This window comes from Eurosta solidaginis, chromosome 4 (assembly GCF_040869045.1).
Source record: "Eurosta solidaginis isolate ZX-2024a chromosome 4, ASM4086904v1, whole genome shotgun sequence".
NCBI lineage: Eukaryota > Metazoa > Arthropoda > Insecta > Diptera > Tephritidae > Eurosta > Eurosta solidaginis.
In genome coordinates, this window is record NC_090322.1 from 63,454,783 (window position 1) to 63,479,753 (window position 24,971).

At 38.8% G+C, this 24,971-nt stretch overlaps 1 protein-coding gene across 14 annotated transcripts in view; it reads right to left on the reverse strand.

Moving 5' to 3' along the window:
• Rab3-GEF (Rab3 GDP-GTP exchange factor) overlaps positions 1 to 24,971 on the reverse strand; it is a 304,714-nt gene that overhangs the window by 25,145 nt on the left and 254,598 nt on the right. The window contains exon 26 of one of the 14 annotated variants that reach the window (XM_067781898.1): positions 17,685 to 18,551. The exons of the other annotated variants lie outside the window; for them this stretch is intronic. Coding sequence (XP_067637999.1) covers positions 18,420 to 18,551 — 132 coding nt within the window. The 3' untranslated portion in view covers positions 17,685 to 18,419. Of the gene's footprint in view, positions 1 to 17,684; positions 18,552 to 24,971 lie in introns of those variants that run through there. 14 annotated transcript variants of the gene reach the window in all.

Sequence of the window (24,971 nt, forward strand, 5' to 3'; positions counted from 1 at the left end):
GCAGTATTATTTTGAATAGTAGAGTTTCATTGAGCTATCAATCAGTGTGGTTATTAAGCAAGCTATTCGTTGCACAGTTTGAGTGTTATTGTGAAGTACTTTAATAAAGGCCATTTTGCATTATTACAAATTGGAGTTATTTATTCAACAGTTTAGTGATTCGAACTTAGCAGAGGATTGCAAATAAGAGGATTTGCAAGTAAAATTCGTTACAGTATATATCCCATACAACCGATTTTCCAGATAGAAAGATTTTTGGCAATTTCTCCCTTAATTTCCAATATAAAAACGTTAAACTTGGTGATATGTATTCTAATATATTTTAACGAATTTACTGCAATTCCCCTTATTTGCAATAGGGCGGGTCGATTTAAAAATCGCTTATTGCTCTGGGAAAATCGTATTCTAGGGATCAAAATAAGAAACTTTGCCGAAGGAACCATACCTCTAAAACGAATTCTGATGCCCCTCCCCCCCCCCCCCCCCCCTTTGGGTCGAACTTTTGGGTAGGGGCAATTTCAGTTCTACCTGCTGTGTCTTGTGGTGGCTTAAAAAAACAACCTTGTGTTGATTTTACGATCTGCAATTGTGTCACAGTGATACCTTCATTTTTTAAAAGGTTGAATAAAAAACCCACACAACTATGTTTACGACATGCAAATGCATCACAGTGACGCCTTGGTTTTAAAAGGGGATTGTAAAAATGCTAATTTCTAATAATTTTTTTTAATTTCTTTTTTATTACTAAGTTAAATTCATTTTTTCATTTACATATGTTCTGACTAAATAAATTTCTAAAGAGAAAATAAACTCCAAAAAGAAAAAACATAGGCATTTCAAGGTGGGATTTTTCAAAGTTTGCCCCTACGACCCAAAGGGGGGCACATCAGAATTCGTTTTAGAGGTATGGTTCCTTCGGCAAAGTTTCTTATTTTGATCCCTAGAATATGATTTTCACAGAGCAATGGGCGATTTTTTGCCTCCCCATAAATCGACCCGGCCTAATTTGCAATCTTCTGCTAACTTTCGAATCACTAAACTGTTGAATAAATAACTCCACTAACTCAATAACGCAAAATGGCCTTCTTCACAATAACACTACTATTGCTCGCCAGATGCGTCTTAAATCAAAACTGATTTTCGCGCCTCTACTGTTGCGGCCTTGTATACTCTGCAATTTCTCGTTTGCATACTTCTAGGCTCTTCCAGAATTTACTTAGTTACTGCTATATAATTATAACTACAGATGCACGTGTATAGCTCTCATATGTGCGTGTATTTGTGAGCGAAACTTCCACAATTATAATTGCATACTTTTGGGAGCATCTCAGATAAGATATCTGCTTGTGTTTGTGCGTTGCTTCTTCGCTGCGTGTACATACATATGTGTAGACATAATGATTGAATTATTGATGTGCATACAAGTTACTGCTTAGCATCGGCTTAGAGATGATAGTATCCCTTAGTGCTGCTAATATTCGTTACACTGCCCTCCACCTAAGTCTGATCGTTCCGATCAGACAAATCTCTCGATCTAAACACTGTTAGCATCTCCAAATGTACCACTCTCCTATTTCGAGGTTTCTCATTGGTTTGTATGCGGTACATGGTATCACTGATCTTCTTCACAACTTTGTACGGGCCTTCCCAACTGCACCGAAATTTGGATGGAACACTTTTCCGCCGGTGAGGGTTGTATAACAGTACCAAATCTCCCGCCAAGAAGCCTTCCGAATTATTATTCTCATCGTACCTGCGTTTCATCTTACTACTCATTATCCTGGATCGTTCCCTCGCACTCTGTTGTTTGGCCAATGAACTACTTCGCAGAGCTTTCACTTGACGGATTTGCTTCGCATCATCAGTATCGTTCCCACGTTTCACAACAGTGGTGCGCCCTGGCTTGAAACTACCATTCCTTCTGGGAAATTCTTTCCTTCGTTTTCGTGCGTATCTTTGGTTTTGTTAATGGCAGTGTTTCTCTCGCAGGTACTTTTGATTTCGATTTTTTTTGTCCCATTCGATTGACTTCCGTGGTTTTTGTCGCGTCTCTCCACCAGTACTCGATTACTGCTGAACCCTTCCTCTAAACTAAAGTTAAGTGGTACATCCTGGTTCTCATAACGCATAGTTCTTCTCTGCATATCGATCTTGATGTCATGGTCAACTAAGAAGTCCACTCCCAATATGACTTCATCAACAATCTCCGCCACAATGAATTTGTGTAGAACCATGACCTTCCCAATTAAGACTTCACATATTACTTCTCCCTGGACTTGGTTATACTCGCCTTTGACCGTACGCAATCTTGCTCCAGGTAATGGCTTTACTCTCCTATTGACCAAATCAGATCGGATTAAGGAGTGAGATGCGCCCGTATCTACAGTCAGTACACGCTCCTTGCCATCCAGCTTTCCTTTGACGGCAAGACTGCTCGATTTTCTTCCAATTTGCGAGATAGATATCACAGGATATTCAACAGCTGGAGCTAGCTCTCGATCTTTACATCTGGCACGCTCTTGCTCATCTCCTCCAGCTTTGCGTTTACGGCCACCCAAGTTGGAACTACCAGGACCAAGATCGCAATGACGTGCAATGTGACCGGGCTTCCCGCATTTGAAGCATTTCATAACTCTTTCACTCCGATTTTGCGATCCTTTCAGCGCCTCCAATATTGCGTCTACCCACTTTGGCTTTCTACTTCCACACGGCGTGCTTTGAAAACTGCCTTACACAGAAGCTAAGCTGTTTCCTGAATCAGAGCCTATGATACCGTTTCTGTGAATGTATATTTTGGGTTTGCGTATGTCGCTCGCTTCGCTTCCACGTCCCGTATGCCATTTATAAAGCTTTGAATCTTTACCCTTTCAGTGTATTCCACGCACGCGTCCGCATTCGCTAAATGTGCCAGCCTTTAACATCCGACGCAAACTCTTGCAGTGTTTCACCAGTCCTCTCGAAATGGTTCAGTAACTCCATTTGGTATATCTGTCTCCTATGCTCAGTTCCGTATCGTCTCTGTAGAGCGCCCATCAATGCTTCATAACAGATTCGTTCGCCCTCTGGAATGGTTTGTAAAATCTCAGCTGCTCACTGTTCCGGTCTTCTCAAATTGTAGCTTAAAGACCTGGAAAGGAACAGAGCCGTCAAAAGATGGAATTTTTACCTTCGGCTGCTTGCTGAAACAGCTGTGCGATTTAGTTGTAACTGCTCCATACGAGCTTTTAAATCATCTACTTCTGCCTGAAATTCAGCCATTTTTGCATCCTGCACTTCCAGTTTGATGATACCTGTTCCAAAATTTCTGCCGACATTTCAGATATACGTGCCTCTTGCGCTTCCAATTGGGTTACCATATATGTCTTTTGGTCTTCCAGTTGAGATGACACTTGCGACGTCATTTCTGAAATACGTGCCTCCTGTGATTCCAGTTGGGATGCTATATATGTATTCTGTTCTTCCAGTTGAGTTTCCATCTTGGATGTTATCTGTGTCGACATTTCTGAAATGCGTGCCTCCTGCATTTCCAATTGTGATGCCATATATGTCTCCTGTTCTGCCAGTTGAGATGACACTGTCGATGTTTTAGCAGATATTGCAGCCAAAATCGTGTTCAAGTCAGTGCTCGTAACTGTCTGCGATGTTTCGTTTTTCTCTTCAATTTTTGTTGTTGTCTCGTCGACATCGAGATGAAAGACATACTCTTCCAGGTTAATTCCTTCTGTTTCCATTGCCTCTCGTAGCCGTGCCTGATGTTCGAGTTTAACGCCGCTTGTATTCAATCCACGGCTCTCTAACTCCTTCTTCAGTTGCTGGATCTTCAATTCACTTAACTTTGCCATGTCCTTGTTGTATTCGAAATCTTCGAAATTTATTCAACAATTCCTCTTCTGACACCAATTGTAACGAATTTACTGCAATTCCCCTTATTTGCAATCCTCTGCTAACGTTCGAATCACTAAACTCTTGAATAAATTACTCCACTATTCAATAATGCAAAATGGTCTTTATTAAAGTTCTTCACAATAACACTCCTATTGCTCGCCAGATGCGTCTTAAATCAAAACTGATTGTCGCGCCTCTACTGCTGCGGCCTTTTATACTCTGTCATTTCTCGTTTGCATACTTCTAGACTCTTCCAGAATTTACTTAGTTACTGCTATATAATTATAACTACAGATGCGCGTGTATAGCTCTCATATGCGCGTATATTTGTGAGCGACACTTCCACAATTATAATTGCATACTTTTGGGAGCATCTCAGATAAGATATCTGCATATGTTTGTGCGTTGCTTCTCCGCTGCGTGTACGTACATATGTGTAGACATAATGATTGAATTATTGATGTGCATACAAGTCACTGCTTAGCATCAGCTTAGAGATGATAGTATCCCTTAGTGCTGCTAATATGCGTTACAATATCATAGAAGATTTCATGAAAAAATCATTTCGATCGGAGCTATATATAATATATATCCCATACAACCGATCGTTCAGATAGAAAGATTTTTAGCCATTTCTCCCTTAATTTCCAATATAAAAACGTTAAACTTGGTGATATATATTCTAATATACCATAGAAGATTTCCCGAAAAAATCACTTTGATCGGAGCTATATGTATATAGTATACACCTATCCCATACAACCGATCGTTCAGATAGAAAGATTTTTGGCCATTTTCCCTTAGTGAAACGTGAAACTTGGTGATATATTCTAATATATCATAGAAGATTTCCTATAAAAATCATTTCGATCGGAGCTGGATATAATATATATCCCATACAACCGATCGTTCAGATAAGGGGGTTTTTTTGCCATTTTTTATTTTATATTTATCTTAAAAATCGTTTAGGTATGTACATCTGTTCACTATATATTTCTTATCTTACACATCCGATTATTTTGAGATTACGAACGGCGGCCACCGTGGTGTGATGGTAGCGTGCTCCGCCTACCACACCGAATGCTCTGGGTTCACACCCCAGGCAAAGCAACATCAAAATTTTAGAAATAAGTTTTTTCAATTAGAAGAAAATTTTTCTAAGCGGGTTCGCCCCTCGGCAGTGTTTGGCAAGCACTCCGAGTGTATTTCTGCCATGAAAAGCTCTCAGTGAAAACTCATCTGCCTCGCAGATGCCGTTCGGAGTCGGCATAAAACAAGTAGGTCCCGTCCGGCCAATTTGTAGGAAAAATTAAAAAAGGAGCACGACTTAAATTGGAAGAGAAGCTCGGCCTAAAATCTCTTCGGAGGTTATCGCGCCTTACATTTATTTATTTTTATTTTTTTTTATTTTATGAAGTCTTCGGCACAGCCGAAGACATTTCCGTCCTTACTTGTTGTAGATTTTATTTGTTGTTTTGGATACGTTTTGACTAAGAAAGTTATTATTTGCGGTTTATGTTTGTATTTTTTTGCGCTTTGTTGTTTTTTATGAAAATTTGACGATTACTAGCCCTACAAGACGGAGGTAATTAGTTCACCCACACATTCAAAGCTTTTTTCGCTCTCCACTAACACATCGACGTTTCTTGCTGTCATCGAAATGACAGCGTCATCTTAATACGACAATTTATTAATTATTCCGGGAAACATTTTAAAACGATGAAAAACTATAATTGTGGTAATAAAACTAAAAAAGTGCTTGTGCTACGGGCTTTTAGGTGTGACGTGTGTTAGCTGTTTAGGCACTTCTAAATTAACCTGGCGCATTAACTAGAGGCAGCCAAGTCCTCTTGCCACCAATTGGAATTGGAAGATTCGATTTCCAAAACTAAAAAACGGTAACGTTTTCAAGACAGTGCACAACCTAAACAAAGGTGGTATCAAAAGACGCGTGTCGAGATCCGTTTTTAGAATTTTAAAGTTGTATAGAATCGACGGAATGGCCTAGAAGGTTTCAGGTGGTCATACTAAATCGCTCCCGGGGAGTGTCCTTATCGCTACAACCAAAGCAACATTATTTACTCTCTGCTTTTCATTCATACGTATGTGTATTTTTAAATAAGGTAGTAGTGCAGTTTACGGTACCCACCCTAAAGTTGGGCTAAGATTTTCGATTGAGGTATCAAAAGACGCGTATTAATCTCGAGAACAATAATCCGAAGGCGGAAAAGAAAAATGTTATCTCTGTCCGGAGATATTTTCAGTTGAAGTTGGCGATATTCATGTGGTTGTTGTTGTGTTGTACCCACAAAAAAAATTGTGCATCACCGTGGCGGTAGCCACGGTTATACCACACCCCGGACTTGGCATGGCGTAACCCAGGGTTATTTTTTATAAGCGCGGCTGAAGGCCGCCAACAAAGAAAGGTGTTCTGCGCAAAAATACTATGGATCCCACCCCCGGTTTCGGAGGGACCACGGGTCTTTTTTCGGTTTTTCGTTAATATCTTTTGAACGGGTAAAAAAAGTTAACTTCCGCTTTCGGATTCTTGATCTAGACGTGAATACGCGTCTTGTGATACCTCACTCGAAAATTTTGGCCCAAATTTCGGTGGGTACCGTAAACTGCACTATTACCTTAAATAATCAAAAAAATGTTATATTATTTTAATATATATCATCTCTGCCGGGGTGCGATTCAGCTCAGGATATGCCAAAACAACAAGAACCCTAGAATTAAATGCAGATTCACGTGCCATTTGCCAAGGATTTACCGGTAAACAAGGTACTTTCCACAACCAACATGCTTTGGAATACGGTACAAATTTGGTTGGATGTATTTTCCCAAAAAAGAGTGGAACTACGCATCTTGGTTTGCCAGTATTTGCTTCGGTAATTTATATTGATTTGTGTTGATTAAAAATTGCAATAGTAGATAATGTAATGTGACTTAAAATTGAATAAGTAGCCGAAGCAAAAAATGCAACTGATCCGCATGCAACTGTTGTTTATGTGCCGCCACCGGGAGCTGCTGCTGCTATCATAGCAGTATTACAAGCACGACATTTCTTTGATTGGTTGCATAATCGAAATTGTGCCCTAATATGATATGGTTCGCGTTAAGCACGCTATGTTAAAGCAAAATAAATCTCGTCTAGTCAGGCCCGATTGTCCAGGATCATCGCACCAGAAAGGGTAAGTAAATTGCCTACCATATTAAATATATAAACAACATGTATGAATTTGTTAGTGATAATTTGTCATGCTTTTGTTAATAATCAACTGAAGAAAGCAAATACCAAAGAGTTTGAAGTTCATGTAAATACCAATTGATTTCTTTAAATAGCGTTTGGAGAACAAGACCCATATGTATGTATATTAGGGTGGAGCGAAAAATTTTTTTTCATCCGACTGCAATCTAATAGTGAAAATCTGGTGCCTTTTGGGCTTAAATTACGTCTGGCAAAATTTTGTCCAATTCGGATTAGAGTAACTGCCTCCGCAGCGGTGAAAATATGAAAGTTCCCAATTTTGCAAAACACTACTTCATATAGGTGCGTAGAAAATTTGCATTTTTTAATTTTTCGATTTGAACTGTTGAATTATACATTATACTAATTCCCATAAACATTATTTGCTTTTAACTCTATAAGTATCTTCAGTAGTTTGGCCACTGTGCCAAAAAACGTTCAAAAAACTGAAAAAATAACGAATTTTTTTTTTAATTTCAGATTTAACCACTTTAAAATCAGAAAAAGTCTATGGACGAAAAAAAGTTAGCCCTTCTATGTTGTAGTAAATTTAATTACGAAAATTTTGAGCGTACTAGTACAACATTATGATGTGCCCTTGACTTTATAAGCCCTGCTATATTGAAAGTCCTCAATCAAAAATTTTCTGTTTTTACCCAAGAAATTTTATTTTTGCATTCGTTAAAAGGGTATGATGTTTCCTAAAACACTTGTTGCATAGTATTAATATTAAAAAATAGTAGGCGAGATAAACAATAGTGAAATTCTTTGAAGCAGTGCAAATAGTCATTTTAAAAAAAGTTTGTTAAATGTTGATGCGCGTCGAATTCTTGTAGACTTATAATTACTCGCCGTCCTGTGCCTTAAGTTTTTCGATCTATTATAAACGGAGAAATCAGTCTTGTTTTTATAAGCTTAGTTCGGAAGTATTCGAAAATATATTTACCGGAACTTGTCACGCACGCGTTGTTTTCAGTGCTGTTTTTATTGGTTTCAATAGGTCGGTATGCAAAAACTCGAAGTGTGAAATGTTCTATTTTTGGGGAAACTTGTGAAATAAAAGATAATGTTTTACCTACATACGAAGATGTGATAAAGTTATATGAATGGACGAGACATCAACTGAAATTGCAATTAAAAACAGCAAAAGAACCCACTTTTTCGGAGATTATCGTGACGTCCAGAATAGAAAATGTATGGCGAACTACATGTATTCCGACAGTAACACGAACGAGGGTCATTCAACTGTTAAAGGCATTTCATTTAAAATATAAAAACCTACCTAAGTCTATCAAGAGGCTTTCGGCAAAGTAGTGCGAAACTTTTTGATTTAGCAACATGCAAGTGCAAAGAATTAAGTCGGTGCATTTGTCCTAAAAATAAAAAGGTTCCTCAACAAAAGCAAACTTTTCTGATAGATCAAAGAACGTTGCGATTGCTGAAAATCAGTGAAGATGACGTCTCTGCCTCAAAGAAGTTGCAAAGAACTTTGAAAAGGAAACGTCCAAGCACATCCCAAAATAGTTCAACGTTAGCGGATTTAGACCTGAGCATTTCTTCCGCGTCATCATCGGATTCAGAAACTTCAGAATACACAATTGATATAAGCGCTCCTGTGAAGAAAATTAAAAAGTCTGTGCCCGTCCATTTTCCTACGTTATCGAAGACATGTGATCGATATGGAGTATCAGACAGAGCAGCAGCGGCAATAGCTTCATCTGTTCTGTCCGACATTGGATCTGATGCCGAGGTAATTGATAGACACAAGGTACGAAGAGAAAGATTTAAACTACGGAAAAACTTGATCGATAACTCAAAAGTCACAGAGCTAATAGCATTATAATTTGATGCGAGAAAAGATAAAACTCTTAAAATTATTAGAAAAAGGGGTAAATGCTACAGGTCTACGATTGTAGAAGAACATATATCACTTATTCAAGAACCGGGATCTGTTTTCATGGGATATGTTGTACCCGAGGTTGTACTGCGAAAGAAATACAAACCGCCATAACAGGGTTTCTGTTAAATGGAGAAATTTCTCAAGATAATATGATGGCCATTGGGTGTGATGGAACGAATGTCAACACTGGGAAAAACGGTGGAGTTATAAGACTGCTGTAAAAAAAACTACAAAAACCACTTCAGTGGATAATTTGTTTGCTTCATATGAACGAGTTGCCTATGAGACACTTGTTTCGGCATCTCGACGGGTATACTTCGGAACCTAAATCTTATATGCGTCCATTGGGAAAAGCCGTAAAAAGTGTGAAAAACTGCCGGTAACGAAATTTGAGAGCATTGAAGGAGAAATGTTACCAAAAATGGCTAATGATCTGAGTACCGATCAGCAATACTTGTACCAAATTGTCTCAGGAGTAATTTTAGGTGTGTTTCCAAAAGATTTGGGAAATAAGTCTCCAGGTAAACTTTCACATGCACGTTGGATCACATGCGCCAACCGAACACTACGTTTGTATGTAGCAACTGAAAAGCCGACGGAAAATTTGATAAAAGTTGCTACTTTTGTGGTTAAAGTTTATGCACCGTCCTGGTTTTTAATTAAGAGCAAACCATCATGCAAAGATGGTGCTCGCCATCTCTTTCACATTATTTCGGCCTCCAGATATCTTCCAGAAACTTTAAAAAAGATTATAGATCCTGTTATCCAAAGAAACGGATATTTCGCGCATCCCGAAAACATTTTTCTTGCGATGATAACAGATGAGAGAAAGGACATAAGAGAGCTGGCAGCACGTCGCATACTAAAGGCATGCAGTATGAGTCAACCCTTAACACCTAGGCTTTTTGACGTGCCATTTATACATTTTAACGCTAATTCGTATACTAATTTAATATACTGGGAGGAAAACTTAACTGAGCCTCCACTTTTGAAAAATTTATCAGACGCAGAAATTCATGGGATTGTAGAATCTGGTGGTGAGAACAAACCATTGTTTTTAAAGCTTCCTTGTCATACTCAAGCTGTCGGCATGTGTTATGTAAGAAAGCTCTTGGGATTCTTCGGTTATCTTTCGATAGGTCTATTATTGTCCTGTAGCGACTTGTGCTATAACTTCATAACAGTAACTTAGATTGTATCAAACCTGGCGTATTGCTGTAGTGTTCTTCTCTCTTTTCCCCCCTTCTCCTAATAAATGCCCCTGTGAGCCAACTGACAGGAACGGCTCGGGATCGATGGGTCATGCAGTTCCTGCCTCTCTTTCCGGGTTGTCCGCCTGCTCTTGTTGTAGCAGTGCTTCGCCCCATCCAATAGGTGCGACAGATCACAAATTGTAATCAATGTCCTCTAACGGGCGTCCAAGGAAACAGAAAGTTTCAACAGGGGTGGACCATAATGAGAGGAGTGTTAGAGGCGTTGATTCCACAATACAGCTAAAGAGATTGTTGGTGTCATGTGGGGACACATTATAAGCAGGACATATGTTTTGTATGTCGGGGTTGATTCTGTATAGGTAAGAGTTTAACCTGTTACAGTATCCAGATCGAAGTTGGACTAGATTGACTCCCGTTTCCTTAGGGAGAGTGCGTTCCTACTCTGCTAGTTTTTTTCTTTGAGTACAGGATTCACCGGGCAATTCCTGGCATAGAGGTCCGACGCCTGTTTGTGGAGTTCACTCAGGACCTGCTTGTGTTTTTCAGCTTCATACGGCTGTGTTCTCAGGTGCCGTATTTTCTCATAATGTAATGAGGGCGTGAACAACAAGAAGCCACAAAAGATTTGTAAAAGTTACGAGGACGTCGGGTTTTGGGATCAAGCCCAGAGCAACCTGTCCGATGCAACCATCCCTTGCACGTGACACACTGACAAGAGTATCACCGCCCTAAAAAGATTCTTTTCCGGCAAACGCAGCAAGACCATTTCTCATGACCGTGGTCAGGAGAAGGACACAGATTGGGTTCGATACCTTCCCGGAGGAGGAGAGTATGGCGCAGACCCGCTGCATGGATCTGCTGGGAGTATGATAATTTGTGGGAGGGACGCAACAAACTAAACACTAGAGTCCGCCTGCTCATTACCCTGTACTCCCCTGTGGCCTGGGACACAGTGCAACAGTACTACGTTGTGCACCCAAGGACCAGTGCTGACTTTATTTCGAACGCCACAATTGCCTTTAGTGAGGCCTGACTGTCTGACTGAGTGTGGCAATTGTTTCATTGGAGTATCAACGCTGAAGGTTCAGCTTAGCGCACCAACATATGGCGAAACTTCCGCTTGAAAGCTGCTCGTATGTGCTTTTAGAGGTACTGATATTTTGGCTCTGGGTTCGGAGACTCTGGCTTCAATCCCCTCTGGCGTCTTCGAACCAGGGCTGTAGAGAGAAAATCCGGGCCCGGGACTAAACAAATTTACGGCCCCCTATAAAAAATCCACTAATACATTTAATTAACGTGAATTAATGACGTTTCATTCATAAATCATTATTGATGGATTACATCAAAAAAAAATTTTTGCCACATCAACTAAATGATTTTTGGCTAAGAGCTGACAATAAAGTTAACACAGAATATTTACTATTTGTTTTATTTTATTGTAACGTAGAAATAAAATTCTCTTTTAACAGCCACATATTATTTCAAATAATCTTTTCTAGTTATTTGGTAACATTTTCATAAATTTCTGATAAATTTAATGATGATTATAAATTTTAATTATTCAGTATAGAATGTTCGGATATCAAAGAGTGGCTTTACTTGCTTTTTTCGCTGCAAAATTTTTTATAATAATATCAAAATTTAACTGTCTTGCCAAAACGGATGCAACAAAAAGCGTGGCAAGTCCTAAAACTCGCTCTTTAGATGAACACGATCTATGAAAGTCTTTCATTCTTGAAAGGACGCTGAAGGAACGTTCTGCACTAGATACAGTGACAGGTAAAGTGCAAAAGGTACGTAAACCAATACAAAAGTTGGGGGAAAATTGTATACATATTTTTAAAATAGACGGTATTTATCAATTCCAATGGTGACAGACCTTTATCAAAATTTACTTCGTAAATGTGTTTAAAGTGAACTATTTCACATTCTAAGCTTTGAGAAATATCCGACTTGTATTTTTCGACAAATTTTGCTGCGCTCGTACGAACCGTAGTTTCATCCATGTCTTAAATTGCCACAAAAAGGAAAACTTTTCGTTAAAATTTCTCATAGCTGCAAATCGTTCAGTAATGCCAGTGATTACCGAATCAACGATCACCAAGAATATATTGTTTTTGAAATCAGAATCTGAATCATCCGTAATCATCTCATTTAAATTATCTTCAGAACGCCTTTTGGGTTTTCTCTTTCGAATGTTCGGAAACTATGGCGAGATGTTCAATTGAATAGCAACTATTTTGCATTCGTTTAAAATTGTTTCCCATTGGTTCCTTCAAACTTCAAATCAGCTAATAAGGCATCTAGATGTCGGACCTCAACATCTGTGGTGGCGTCTATCGCTTGGAGGACCACGCTTCTTTCATTAATGGTAGGGTTTTGAACCAAATTGAGGACAGCAAGATACATTCGAACTTGTTGATGTACTTGAGAATGCCGGTAACATCGCCGTATGCTTGCGCAGTCAAATTTGTCTTTTGGCTGAAAGACTATGAAGAGAGCTAGGTACATTTTTTTTGAGGATGTCACATCGTTGTGGAGTGCTGCCGAAGAAAATAATTGCAGCCGTACAACATTCTGCAGCATCAACACCACATAAATTGATAGCGTTTTCTTTTCTGAAATAAATTGTTGCCTAAGTAAATGGTAATACTCTACCCCATCGGGTTAGGGGGTCAGAATATACCCGCGGTAGGTATGCCTGTCGTATGCGTAAGAGGGGACTAAAATATCAGATTCCAGGGGCTGTGTAGCGCAACCCTGCAGGTTGCCAGCACAATATATAGCTTCCCCAAACCTAATTGTCAACCTCACCTATCCGCGGCGAATCCTGTTTCACTAACAGACGAGGCTCTGGCGACCCCAAGCTCCTCATGGAACTTGGGATGGGGAGGGAGGGGATGGCCTGAAGGTTTAATGTGGCCCCATAAATCGTTCCCGAGATGGTCGGGCTAGCACCTTAATGGTGCTGTGGTACCGGAGCGTACCGGATCTGTATCCGGCAAAGGACCATCACAACGATAATACTCCTCAAAGCCTTCAGGGAGCAACCTTATCGCTACAACAACAACAACAACAATAGAGTTACTCCTACCCCAGAAAATGGTCAACATTTATAGTGCATACAAAGAACATTTCAACTCACCAAATTCACTCATATTAACAGAGTATATGTGGAACTTAAGAGCGAATTGAGAGTTTCACAAAGTTGCACTGCCATACCGCCATTTTATACAGGGTAAAAGTGTAACGCTTTTGCGTTGCGAGCAGGCAAGAATTTTCACAAAAGAACGAAATACCCCGTAAAGGCGTTGCCTGTTTTTTAGAATAGAACAACAACGCTTGCGTAACACTTTATCCAGAAAAGAAAACGCTATCATAGCTGCGGGTTGCACAAGGCGAGTAATCAGCATTCGAGTTTTTGTCGAGAATGTGACGTAGTGCTCCGTTGTAAGCTCCTTTCATATTGGCGCCGTTATCGTACCCTTGTGCACGACAATCTTCAATCATGTATGGCAAACTAGATCAGCGATTTTCTGAGCAGTTTTTTGGTTACAATTCACGAAAGCCAAAATCTGTTCTGGAATTGTAAATTTGTTGCTTTCGAATAGAAATGGAGTGAGCGCAAAATGAACGTAGTCAACGTGACTAGCATCAAGCATAGCATCAACGATAATAGCAAAATTCTTAGCTTTCTTGCCTTGATCTAATATAGTTTCCCTCATATGCTTTGCACAAATTTCTATAAACTCGTTCTGAATGTCTGGGGAGAGATAGTGAACTTGTAAACGTTTGTGCTGCTATTGTGAAATCCTAACTTTCTCCAAATGATCTCTAGGTATCATAATGGCTTATGAGATCTTAGATGCCCAAAAAATGTCCATCCTTTCGCTTTTTAAAAAAAAAATAGTGTCCAAAATTCTATATAAAATTTCTTTCCACTTTTGAGTTTCAGTGATTAGCTGTTCATTGATAAGTGTATCAATTGTAGCCTCCTTTCGAATTAGGTTTTGTAAAGATCGCCACTGAATATAACATTTAATGTGATCTTCAGTATTTTCGTGTGATGGCAGTTTAGCGTATAGCTTCCTCCATACCTGGAATTTCGAATATTCGCCAGGACAACAAATTTTAGGTCGATTTAAAGTATTGGTGCTTAACAGACGACATGGTAGGCAATAAAAAGCATTGCTACTGGCACTCCACACCAACCAGTGACGCTCCACTTTCTCTCCATTTGGCAAGATTCCGTTATCACGTGGAAAAATAACTTTTGATGACCTCGACGAATTATTTCGTTGACTTCTTCAGATCGCAGAAAATCATTATTCACGGTACCGATATCGAAGTCGTTTAAATAATCTAGACTCTGATACAGAGTTGGTGGTATTGTTGGAAAGCTTTTTGAAGATGAACCTTCATCAGTGTTACCACGAAAACTTTACGATTTCGGATTCATGTAAACATATATTTTTGTTTGATGTTTTTATTGTCTCCTCACTGTTCGAGGGACCAGGTAAAAAATCATTATCAATATTCGTTGCTTTTGAAATTCGGCTTAAAATTTCCACATGGAACAACTAAAAACTCTCCTGAATTAAAAAAAATGTCTTAGTACCTCTAAATCGCGGGCCCCTGAGAAATATCGTGCCCTGCGCTTGCCAGGCTAAGGCTCCAGCTATTAGGAGTGCTAAAGCTGTCAGATCTAGAAGCAGCAAGTGGCTTAAGTCCTAGGAAGCTTCTAGTATTTGTCAAGAGGACGGAGTTTTTTTATAACATAGGTCCTGGTTCTTGATAGGGTTTTCAGCTTGGTCGTGAAAACAAACTTCTGGTAACACTACGGACTCATTCAGTCTATGTGAGATCCTCATGAACCGGCCACTTCAACCTAACCTATATTTTGTGTTTTGGTTTTTACTTTAGAATCTATCGGTTAAGTAAGCGATGTCAGCTAACTAAGCGCCTTCAAATGTAGATCCATAAGGAACATGAGGTTGCCAGAGTCTCGGCTGTTAAAGAAACAGGATTCGCCACGGGTAGGTGACGTTGACAATTGGGTTGGAGAGGCTATATATTGCGCTGGCAACCCATTGAAAGGATTGCGCTACAAAACCCCTTGAATCAATTTGGTATTTTAGTCGACAGGCATAGCTACCACGGGTATACTCTAAGCCCACTAACCCGCTGGAGCCATGAGAAGCGTGAGTGCATTTTGGGTGTCGCAAGGCAAGTTCCGTCGTGCCTGGTGTTGTTGCGTGAGCGACCAGGCAAGGCAGCAGGGTACACATGCACCATTCAGGAGGATACCCTCGCTGAGCCCAGAAAATCTGGGAAAATTAGATGTACTGCTCAGGTCCAGCAAACGAGTATGTTCTGTACTGGCATATGATAAACTTGCAGACAACCAAACGTTTACTTTCCTGTCCAAAAGGGAATTGGTGCTCGGCACTGCTGCTAAAGAAGAATAGACGTAGTCATATCAATTCGTTCCCGGGTTACTCGGCGAAAGCAATTTTAGCAGTACTTTGCCCGTTTCAATTTGCACATCAATTCAAAGAGCTTCGCATAATGGATTAAACAGTCATCTGCATTTATTCGTTTTTGTTTTTGTAGCACGCCTAATTTACTATTTATTACCCCAACATCTATCAATTATCCCTTGTTATAATCTTCGGGTATCCCCGCTACCGGAAGATGCCTTGGCATGGTGGAGGTTCACTTGAATTTACTTTACAGGTCCAATCAGGTTATCTGAAATCCCCTTGAGTATCTTGTATTTATTAAGCACTTCCGGTTATATTAAAAACTTATTATCTATCCTTACTGATATTCGTTTCTTTTTCATTCTAGGTAATTTGATTTGACGATGTGGGCATAGCAATATTCCAGCTGTGGCTGTAAGAAGAACGTACATTTGCTCAAACTACAAGAAAACTGCGACAACTGTCCCTCGGCCTTTTTAGTATCACATATAGGGCCCTACCACGCATATTATGGGAAAGAGTCAAGTTCAAAGGCTCAACATGACCTGCAAATCGACTTTGATAGCACGAAATGGGGCTGCATATATTCCGGTATTATATCTACAATACTCATATCTATGCAAACTGATACTAACAACACCACCCGCGCAGGAAAAATTGAGCACCATCAGTCTGAGCTTCGAAACTCAAAATGGTTTCAGAAAGGGCACGACTACGAATGAGTTTATGTCTTTACATATGTAGTTTGTACATATAAATATGCACATATGTAAGGTTTACTAGAAAATTAAGCAAATTATTTGTAAAAACCATTGTATACATAATTTATTCATAATTAAATATTATTTCAACAAAAGTTACCCGTGTTGTTGTTGTTGCATATGTTTTGGTTAGCGATAACGAAAACATACCTAATGAAGTAACTTAAAAATGTAAATAACATCGAGCGAGAAGGAATGTCGAAAACACAATAGGTAAGAGCGAGAAAGCGAGTCACACGTACACTATTTTGAGAGAGCGCATGCGTTACCTTTTTCACGACAGCAATGTAAAAGTCATTAAGACGATAATTGGTGACCAAGTTATTGGTAACGATTAAGTAATCGATTGGGTAACGGGCACTTGTCTTGTAGGGAGGTTAAGGCACCAATAACGGATGCCATTTGATATGGATAAGTAAAAATATGGTTATGAATATGGCGTTCTGACTATCTCAACTTTGCCGGACTATTAAGGGCCCATTACTCATACTTAGCATAGACTTGACTTGACTTGGCGTAAACTTGGCAACTTAGCCACGATTATACTCTACTTAGCGCATACAATCTGGCATCATAATCCATAAATGTCAATTTGTATGACAAAATGTCAAAATAAAATGGAAACAAACAAATGGCATCTCAAAATGTAAGCGTCACTTAGAACTTCATACATAGAAAATCAACATTCCACAGACTTCTAAGTCAAGTTAAGTGTTGCTAAGTTTTGAGTAATCAGTAACATGCAATGCTCATTTAACATAACTGTAAGTGACAGTTCTCAAGTCAGGTCAAGTCTATGCTAAGTATCAGTAATGGCCCCTTTATGTCAGCTAACGTCAAAGTGGAACTACCTCATTTCTTGTATAATGGTTTAGCACGTACACTCAAGATTTAATAAAAAGGTCGAAATAAACAAAGATAATTGGTTGAAACATTTCAATTTTAAGTGGGTACATATGTATGTATGTTCATATGTATATGAATTTGAGTATGTAACGTAAATTAAGAGAAACGCAAATGACGGGGAATATACTTTGTCCTTTCCTAAGCAGAACTGTACATATGTACGTACATATTTACAACACAAAATCAACACACTTCAAAACGGGTACATGGACAGTGTGCGAAAAACACTAAATACATATTCAAAATTATACAAAAAACACAGTTGAAATTTCCGAGTGATGATTATTTAAATTTTTATAAACATTTATTTAATATTACTTAGAGTGTTGTAGTTACTAATATTTACATACAATAGCAATACACAAAGCATGCAGACAATTTCGATACACTAAAAGTTTTTTAAACTTTACTATTTTAAATCGTTCTATTTATTTAAATTTTTTTAAATATTTGAATATAGAAAATTTGATTAAAATTTATTATAGATCTTAATAAAAGGTCATATGCATAAAACCAGTGAGCATTGCTTTCAATGCAATTACTTGCAATTTCAATATCATTTTAGGTGATTATCATAAATAGACTGTGCCACTTTTATGCATGTGACCCAGGGATTGTAAAAAAGACAAATATGTATAATTTGATTAGATACGTTTTATTATTATTGTAGGTAGCTAAAAATATGTTTCATTGTGTAGAGATTTCATATAAATTGTCATAAAATTAAGTCGGCACAAAATGAGGCAGCATTTTTATAATGTCTATATTAGATTTAAAATTTATTTGGCATTGCAGCTTCATTTTGAAATTTTCGTATTTGCAATATATATTCAGCGATCATTTTTAAAAAATTTTCAAAGTAATAGCGCTGAATATGTTGAAGCTCTTTTAAAGGATTTTAGATTTATCACAGCTTAATTATACATATGCATATGTATGTGAACTTGATTTGTCTTTTGCGTCATCTACTTTTCTTGCTCCTGCCCTCCATTTTCTCGTCACTATTGTGCAATTCCAAAGTCACCTCAATCGTCTTGTCGTCTTGTTAATTTTTTTTCTTTCTCTGCTGCGTATTTCTCTTTCTCGCAAGTGCATATTGTAAGCAACGGAAAGGACGCGTATAAAATGATGAAGGATATATTCAACAGGTACCTTTTTATTCATGTTGTTGTAGTACAAATTAATTGTTCGAGAGTATCGTGAAGATTGTTGCAATATTTACAAACATCATATTGTTTTGTTGTACAAATACAGATAAAAACGGAATTTCGCATAATAAAATATTTACACGCATATATAGAGCGATTTTTTTACAATAACGGTTATGGTTTTAAATATTTATGATGTGGTTATGTTGGCGAGTATGATTTGTTGTTTGGTGTTCGTGGTAATGGTTGTTGTGATAGCGGAGGTGTGAGTAAATACAGATATGAAAGTAAAAAAAGAATAAATAATGAACAATAAATGTGGAGTGGATGTTTTATATAAAATCTAGTTCAGGACTACTCGAAGTACATATGCACATACATGTTGCTCAGCAAATCCGTCTTAAAACCATTTCCTAGCTAAAATTTCGCAAGTGTAACATCCAAAGATTTGTATATCTCCAATTGCGATGAAACTTTGTAGAATTGTTGTAATATTGGACCTCAGCTTACATACCAAAACGAAAGCCTTTTTAGCAAGGCGCCTATTGATTTTATACATATTTCTCTCATATATGTATGTGGGAATGCAACTCTGGCTTAAGTGACCATAACTCTTAGCGACCCTGACACAAAGCGTCTCTATTGGCCGAGACACAATCAAGTTTTTCAAATGGATGCGTTCAGTACAATCTTATGCATGCCAATAACATCGAGCCGTAATCATAGTTGCTGACTAAAACACTTACCTAAATTAAAAATGAGATTTAAAATTTTGATCTGTCACAGTCATATTAAACACAGTTTTCAGCTAAAATAAGCATGGACAGGGTATCCGCTTGAAAAAACCGCATTGATCGGCGCTACGAAGAAATTTTTTAGAAGTTTTTGAAGTTCTCCCTGTTCCTTACAACCGTGGTTACTTGACTCCACGTATAAAAAATGGTAATTTTTTACTGGACAAAAATTGTCAAAGGAGTACCTGAAGACGCGTTTCGATCCCAGGAATCATAATCCGGTGGCGGATAATTATCATTCAATTCTATTTAAAAGTAATTAGCAAACGTTTTGTAAAAATTCGCTGTGTTCTATCAGCCGTCTATTTAAAATTGAGAACTCACTCTATTAATTGAACATGAACATACTTATTTAAAGAAAATTTACATAATTTCTTTTTTTTTAAATTATTTAAATCTCGTAACATAAAGGAAAAGGTAGTTAAATCGGATTTGGGCTCCTTAAAACACAATAAGTAACATGGCGATTCACTCATAGGTACACTCGTATTCATGTTGAATAGTTTTTCCTAATGCATCATGTCACAGAAATCATATCCGCAAAATGCGGATGAAGGCACAAAAGTCGTTTTCAATTCAATTTGTACGCTGTTTGAAAATTTACGTACTTGTATATGACGCACGTTGAAAGTTTCGTTGCTACCATGAACATAATAATCAGTTACCGATTACAAAAATATAAAAGTAAGGCCTCAATTTTCTATTACGAAACGAACGTTCGTTTCGCCTCAGACACGAATCGCTAGTGTATTTGCACTATGTTAAACGATGGTAAAATATCATTTGACATTTGCTTTCGCCTTCCTGTTTGACATTAAGGAAGAAACGTAAAGCCCGAACGAAGCTGATAGAGAATACCATTGCTAGAAGAAATCGTTTGGAGGCGAATCGTTATGTCTGAGCTGTCGTTCGCAATACAGAATGAAGCCCAAAATATTTGTACCTAAAAATGAAAGTGACAGATTTTTTATACAATTTGACGTTGCTGTTGCGTTGTATACTAGAACGTTGTGAAGAAACGTTGTTTGCATTAAGGCAAATGTGACGACCGAAATGATGCAAACCTTAAATGTTAGTTGGCCTTAACTTTTTTTTTATAAGCTTTTTTATTTTTACCCTCACTTGGCTGTTGTATGTAATGAAATCTTGCAAGTCAAATTTGATACACTTCCCGGTGTCCGATTGAGCTGAAATTTTGCACACATGTATAACTCCGATGACAATGCAATATTACTTTGCGAGAATTCGATAAATTAATCGATAACACAGTTATAGGTAAAGATTTGTGTTTACTTTGGCATAAAAGCCTAAGGCCCATACAAACCCGGCGGTACCTAACCGTGGATTCTGAGACTTAGACTTGGTGAATCACATGATATTTATATGAGAAAATTTTCTTACAACGTGGTGAATCCCACGCTTGCGAAAAACTGAGACAGTACCCTCTGTTGTATTTATGTGTATAACCAATATAGCTGATTTTTTAAGGCTGTTTAACTCTGTAATCTTTGCTGTAATTTATTTTCCTTTTGCAAAAATGACCTATTTGAAATAAGCTGGCTGAAAAATATTGGCATACCAGCTTAACTTAAATCAACAATGGATTTGGAAAATGGAATTGGAAAATGTGAGCAGATGTGGCAATTTCGCGCGTTCGTTGAACAAAATATTGACAATCTGTTGATCATCGCTAGGAAATTAGCGACATTCCATCAACTGAGCAGCACTTTAGCAATACTACTGTTATTATTTGGCTGCTCAAACACAAAGCACAATTAATATGGGGTGCATTAAATCTAAAATATAAAACTCAAAAACGCTTCCGGTTGTTATATCCGCAGCATTTATTTGCTTCAAATACACAACCAATAATAGTCAAAGCCATAATAATTTACACGAGTCATCAATACTTTCTCTCATTCAAAAGCTGAACTACCAGCGCTACCGTCATCAGCTCGGTGTCATCATTGCCAGTAGCGCCAATAACACCAAACTCGTGCCTGACACACAAAAGTCGTTTCACTCAATAGCGCAAGTGAAATGCACTACGCACTCACTACTAAGTAGCGTCAGAAATTCGCTTGGAGTCATTGCGTCAATGAGCTACCATTGAGCTGGCACCGCATTGGTGCTGGCGCCATGCAATTTACATCACTAAAATTGCGCGAATACCCAGGCTCACGACTTTTTTAATCCTGATGGTAAAAACGAAGCAGGGGCAAAACGTATGGTGTATTCCTGGCGCAGCAGTTCCACTTTGTGGAGAATGAACGGCTCTACAATGCTCCCTCTTATTATCCTACTCTCTTTTGTAGTACCTTGTGTGAGGACCCCAAAGCCGAGGACTTTGTATCCTCACAACATACACATATCCATACATTTCTCAAAAGAACATACATTTTGAAATAACTTGAAATTTATAATAATATCTGAATTTATCACTTATACATTTTATATTAAGCACCAGAATGATGAATTATACCCTAAATACATATATTCTGTTGTACATTGAATTGATAATTAATAAATTAAAGAACAAATTAGACTTGCGCACTTTTTCACGCAAGCAAAATATTTACATTTTCGCAAACATAAATTTTAAATATAGGATCACCCTAACATGCATTGAATATTTGGAAGGCAGGTAGATACGCACAAAACATAAAGACGCAGCGGTCAATCAACCCTTTGCACAGTCAAAATCCAATACACCCAGCTAAAATACAACATACACAATAACTTAAGTGAACGGAGATCAGCAGCAAGTCGTCAAAATAAGCGCCGCTACTCATTGAAATTTCGCTATACATATTTACGCACTAGCATACAACACACCAACGCACGCCATACAACACACCAACGCACGCCATACAACAGACGGCAGAAGCATTGGGCAAAGCAAAACACGACTTTAGAATCAGGTGACCACAAACAAATGTACAAACACACAATAGTTAAAGCAAAGGCTGGAAAGCAGGGTATGAGCAAGTACAAAGGCATTGTATTCAATAAGGAGCATTATGGTGCGTGGAAATTCATGGGAAGGAAATATTCACCGGAATAACAGTTGTTTTATATTGTTAATACTATTAGTTAGAAGTTGTTATTATAAAATAACCGTTTGCCTGCGTGCAAGAATTAGTATATAAGGGCGAAGAGTTCGCATTAAAATTCAGAGATTAGGAGACAGGCATACGAGTCGGTAGGTTTTATGACTACCGACCAAGAGTACACCTGAAGGTTTTTGACTTCATTTGTACTAAAAGTATATTCGTCTGGAGGCTTTATTACTCCATTTGACCGCAAAGGTTGGCCGAGGGCTTTATTACCTCAGTCACCTCTTACAAAGCAAGGGAATCAGCTAGGAGTAGAAATAGAATTTTTATTAAATAAATACTTTTATAACGTTTTTATACGAAATAAACGGGGTTATTCTTTTAGAAGGACCGGTAGGAATTTCTACTTTCAGGAACCCTGGATGGACTGAGGCCAACCCCGGCAAAGTCATAGGAAAAGTCCGTCACATTTTGGCGCCCGAGCAGGTTAAACAAATCAAATTTTAAGATATACTTTCAGAGCATCAGAAACGAAGAGGGAAACAAGATTCACACACTTCTGGGTTAATACGACGAGGAAATAAAGCATAACAATGGTAAAGGTATCGTGGATATACTATCTCACTCGAGAGGATCTGGTAGCCTACAGCACGGAATTTGGGCTAGAGGACGGCGGAACGGTTGACGAACTAAGAAAACGATTGGTGACATTCATCCGAGAGGAGAAGGATTACGAGAACTTACGGGATCGATACGGCATGCGCGGTTAACAAATCCACAAGCATCAAAGACAAGCAGCGACCTAAATTCACCAAGAAATGATAGGCAGGCAAATGGTGCACCCAATCAATTGGATGTCGGACAACCACCGGTACATTTTATTCAGCAGCCTGGTACGTACGCAACGACAAATTATATTCAACAGCCTGGCACATATGCAACGACCATGGACAGAGTAAGGAACTGGGTATTAAAGTACGACGGAGGTAAAGATCCCCTAGGATTCATCGAAAGAGTGGAGGAGCTAGAAGATGGGTATGAAATCAACCGCAACACAATTCCAAAAGCGCTGCCGGAGTTATTGAAGGACAAAGCGTTGGTATGGTACAGGAATAACAACCGGCATTGGCAGGAGTGGGACGCCTTCAAGAAGGGCTTCCTGAAGTTCTTTCTAAGCTCCCAATACTTAGAGCAATTGGAAGATGAAATTCGAATGCGCGTACAATGACAAGGTGAGCTACTTAAAGATTATGTCTTAGTATTACAAGGACTCATGCGTCACGCGGGCTACACCGAGGAGCAGAAACTAACCCGCATCTACAGAAACTCGCGCAGAGAGTACCAACTATATGTAAAGCGAAGCGAGGTCAGCAATCTTGTGGAGCTGGTAAGTTTAGCTCAAGACTATGAAAATATTACTCCTGACAGGGAACCAAAGCGACCAACCACGAGGTCATTCATACCACGGCGTCATGGTCAGTACCAGTGTCTCCAGGCAGAACAAAGACAGGAGGAGCGAGTAGAAGTCCAACAACAGCAGAGGTCAGAGCCACAACAAGAATATGTAGACACAAGAACGGCCTGCGGAAGAGGTGGTCACTTTGCATACGGGTGCCGAGGCATAAGGAGAGAATTTTGCTGGTCATGTGGTAAGATAGGCGCGCTCACGCGTGATTGTTGTAGGAAGCCACAGGGAAACGACCAAAGACCACATTGGAACCGAGGGATGGGGTCTTCGGAAGCAGCGATTGACACAGAAGCGGCGAGGAGCTTTATACGTGATGCAATGGCGAGAAGATTAAAAACTGGCAAATTCAAGGAAGTAAAGACACGAGTAAGAATGGGCGATGGCAGAGAAATAATAATCAAAGAAGCGGTAGATGCAGAATTAAGAATGGGTGATAAAGTACAGAGGAACGAGATGCTAATCCTACCGGCACTGGGCGATGAGGTGGTAATCGGCACGGACTATCTGGAGAAGGTAAACTTGGAGATGTGGTGGTCAAGAAATAACGTTGAGAGTAGACGAACGGAAGCAAGAGGCATGTACAACTATGGTGGAAACGAATAGCGAAGATTTCAAGAAACACAACTCAATGGCGGCGATAGCAACTAGCAAGACAGAAGATGCGGTGAGTAAATTTCTGAGCCAAGAATTACAAGTATTTTCAAAGATGTCAGGAGTATCCAACGTGGCCACACACAAAATAGTTATGAGGGACGACCGTCCAATTAAGCAAAGGTACTATCCGAAGAATCCGAAAATCCAAGAAATTATCAACAAGGAAGTCGGCGATCTGATCGAAAAAGGTTGCATCGAACCATCGAATAGCCCGCACAGCGCACCCATAGTTCTGGCAAAGAAGAAGAATGGCAAATGAAGACTCTGCGTAGACTACCGTCAACTAAACGAAAGATCAGTATCAGACGCATACCCTTTACCACGTATACAACATATCTTGGACAAATAAAGAAGCGCTAGATTTATCAGTAGCCTCGACTTGAAAAATGGATATTGGCAAATCCCTAGGGTAGCAAGCAGCAAGAAATATACCGCATTCACAGTACCTGGGC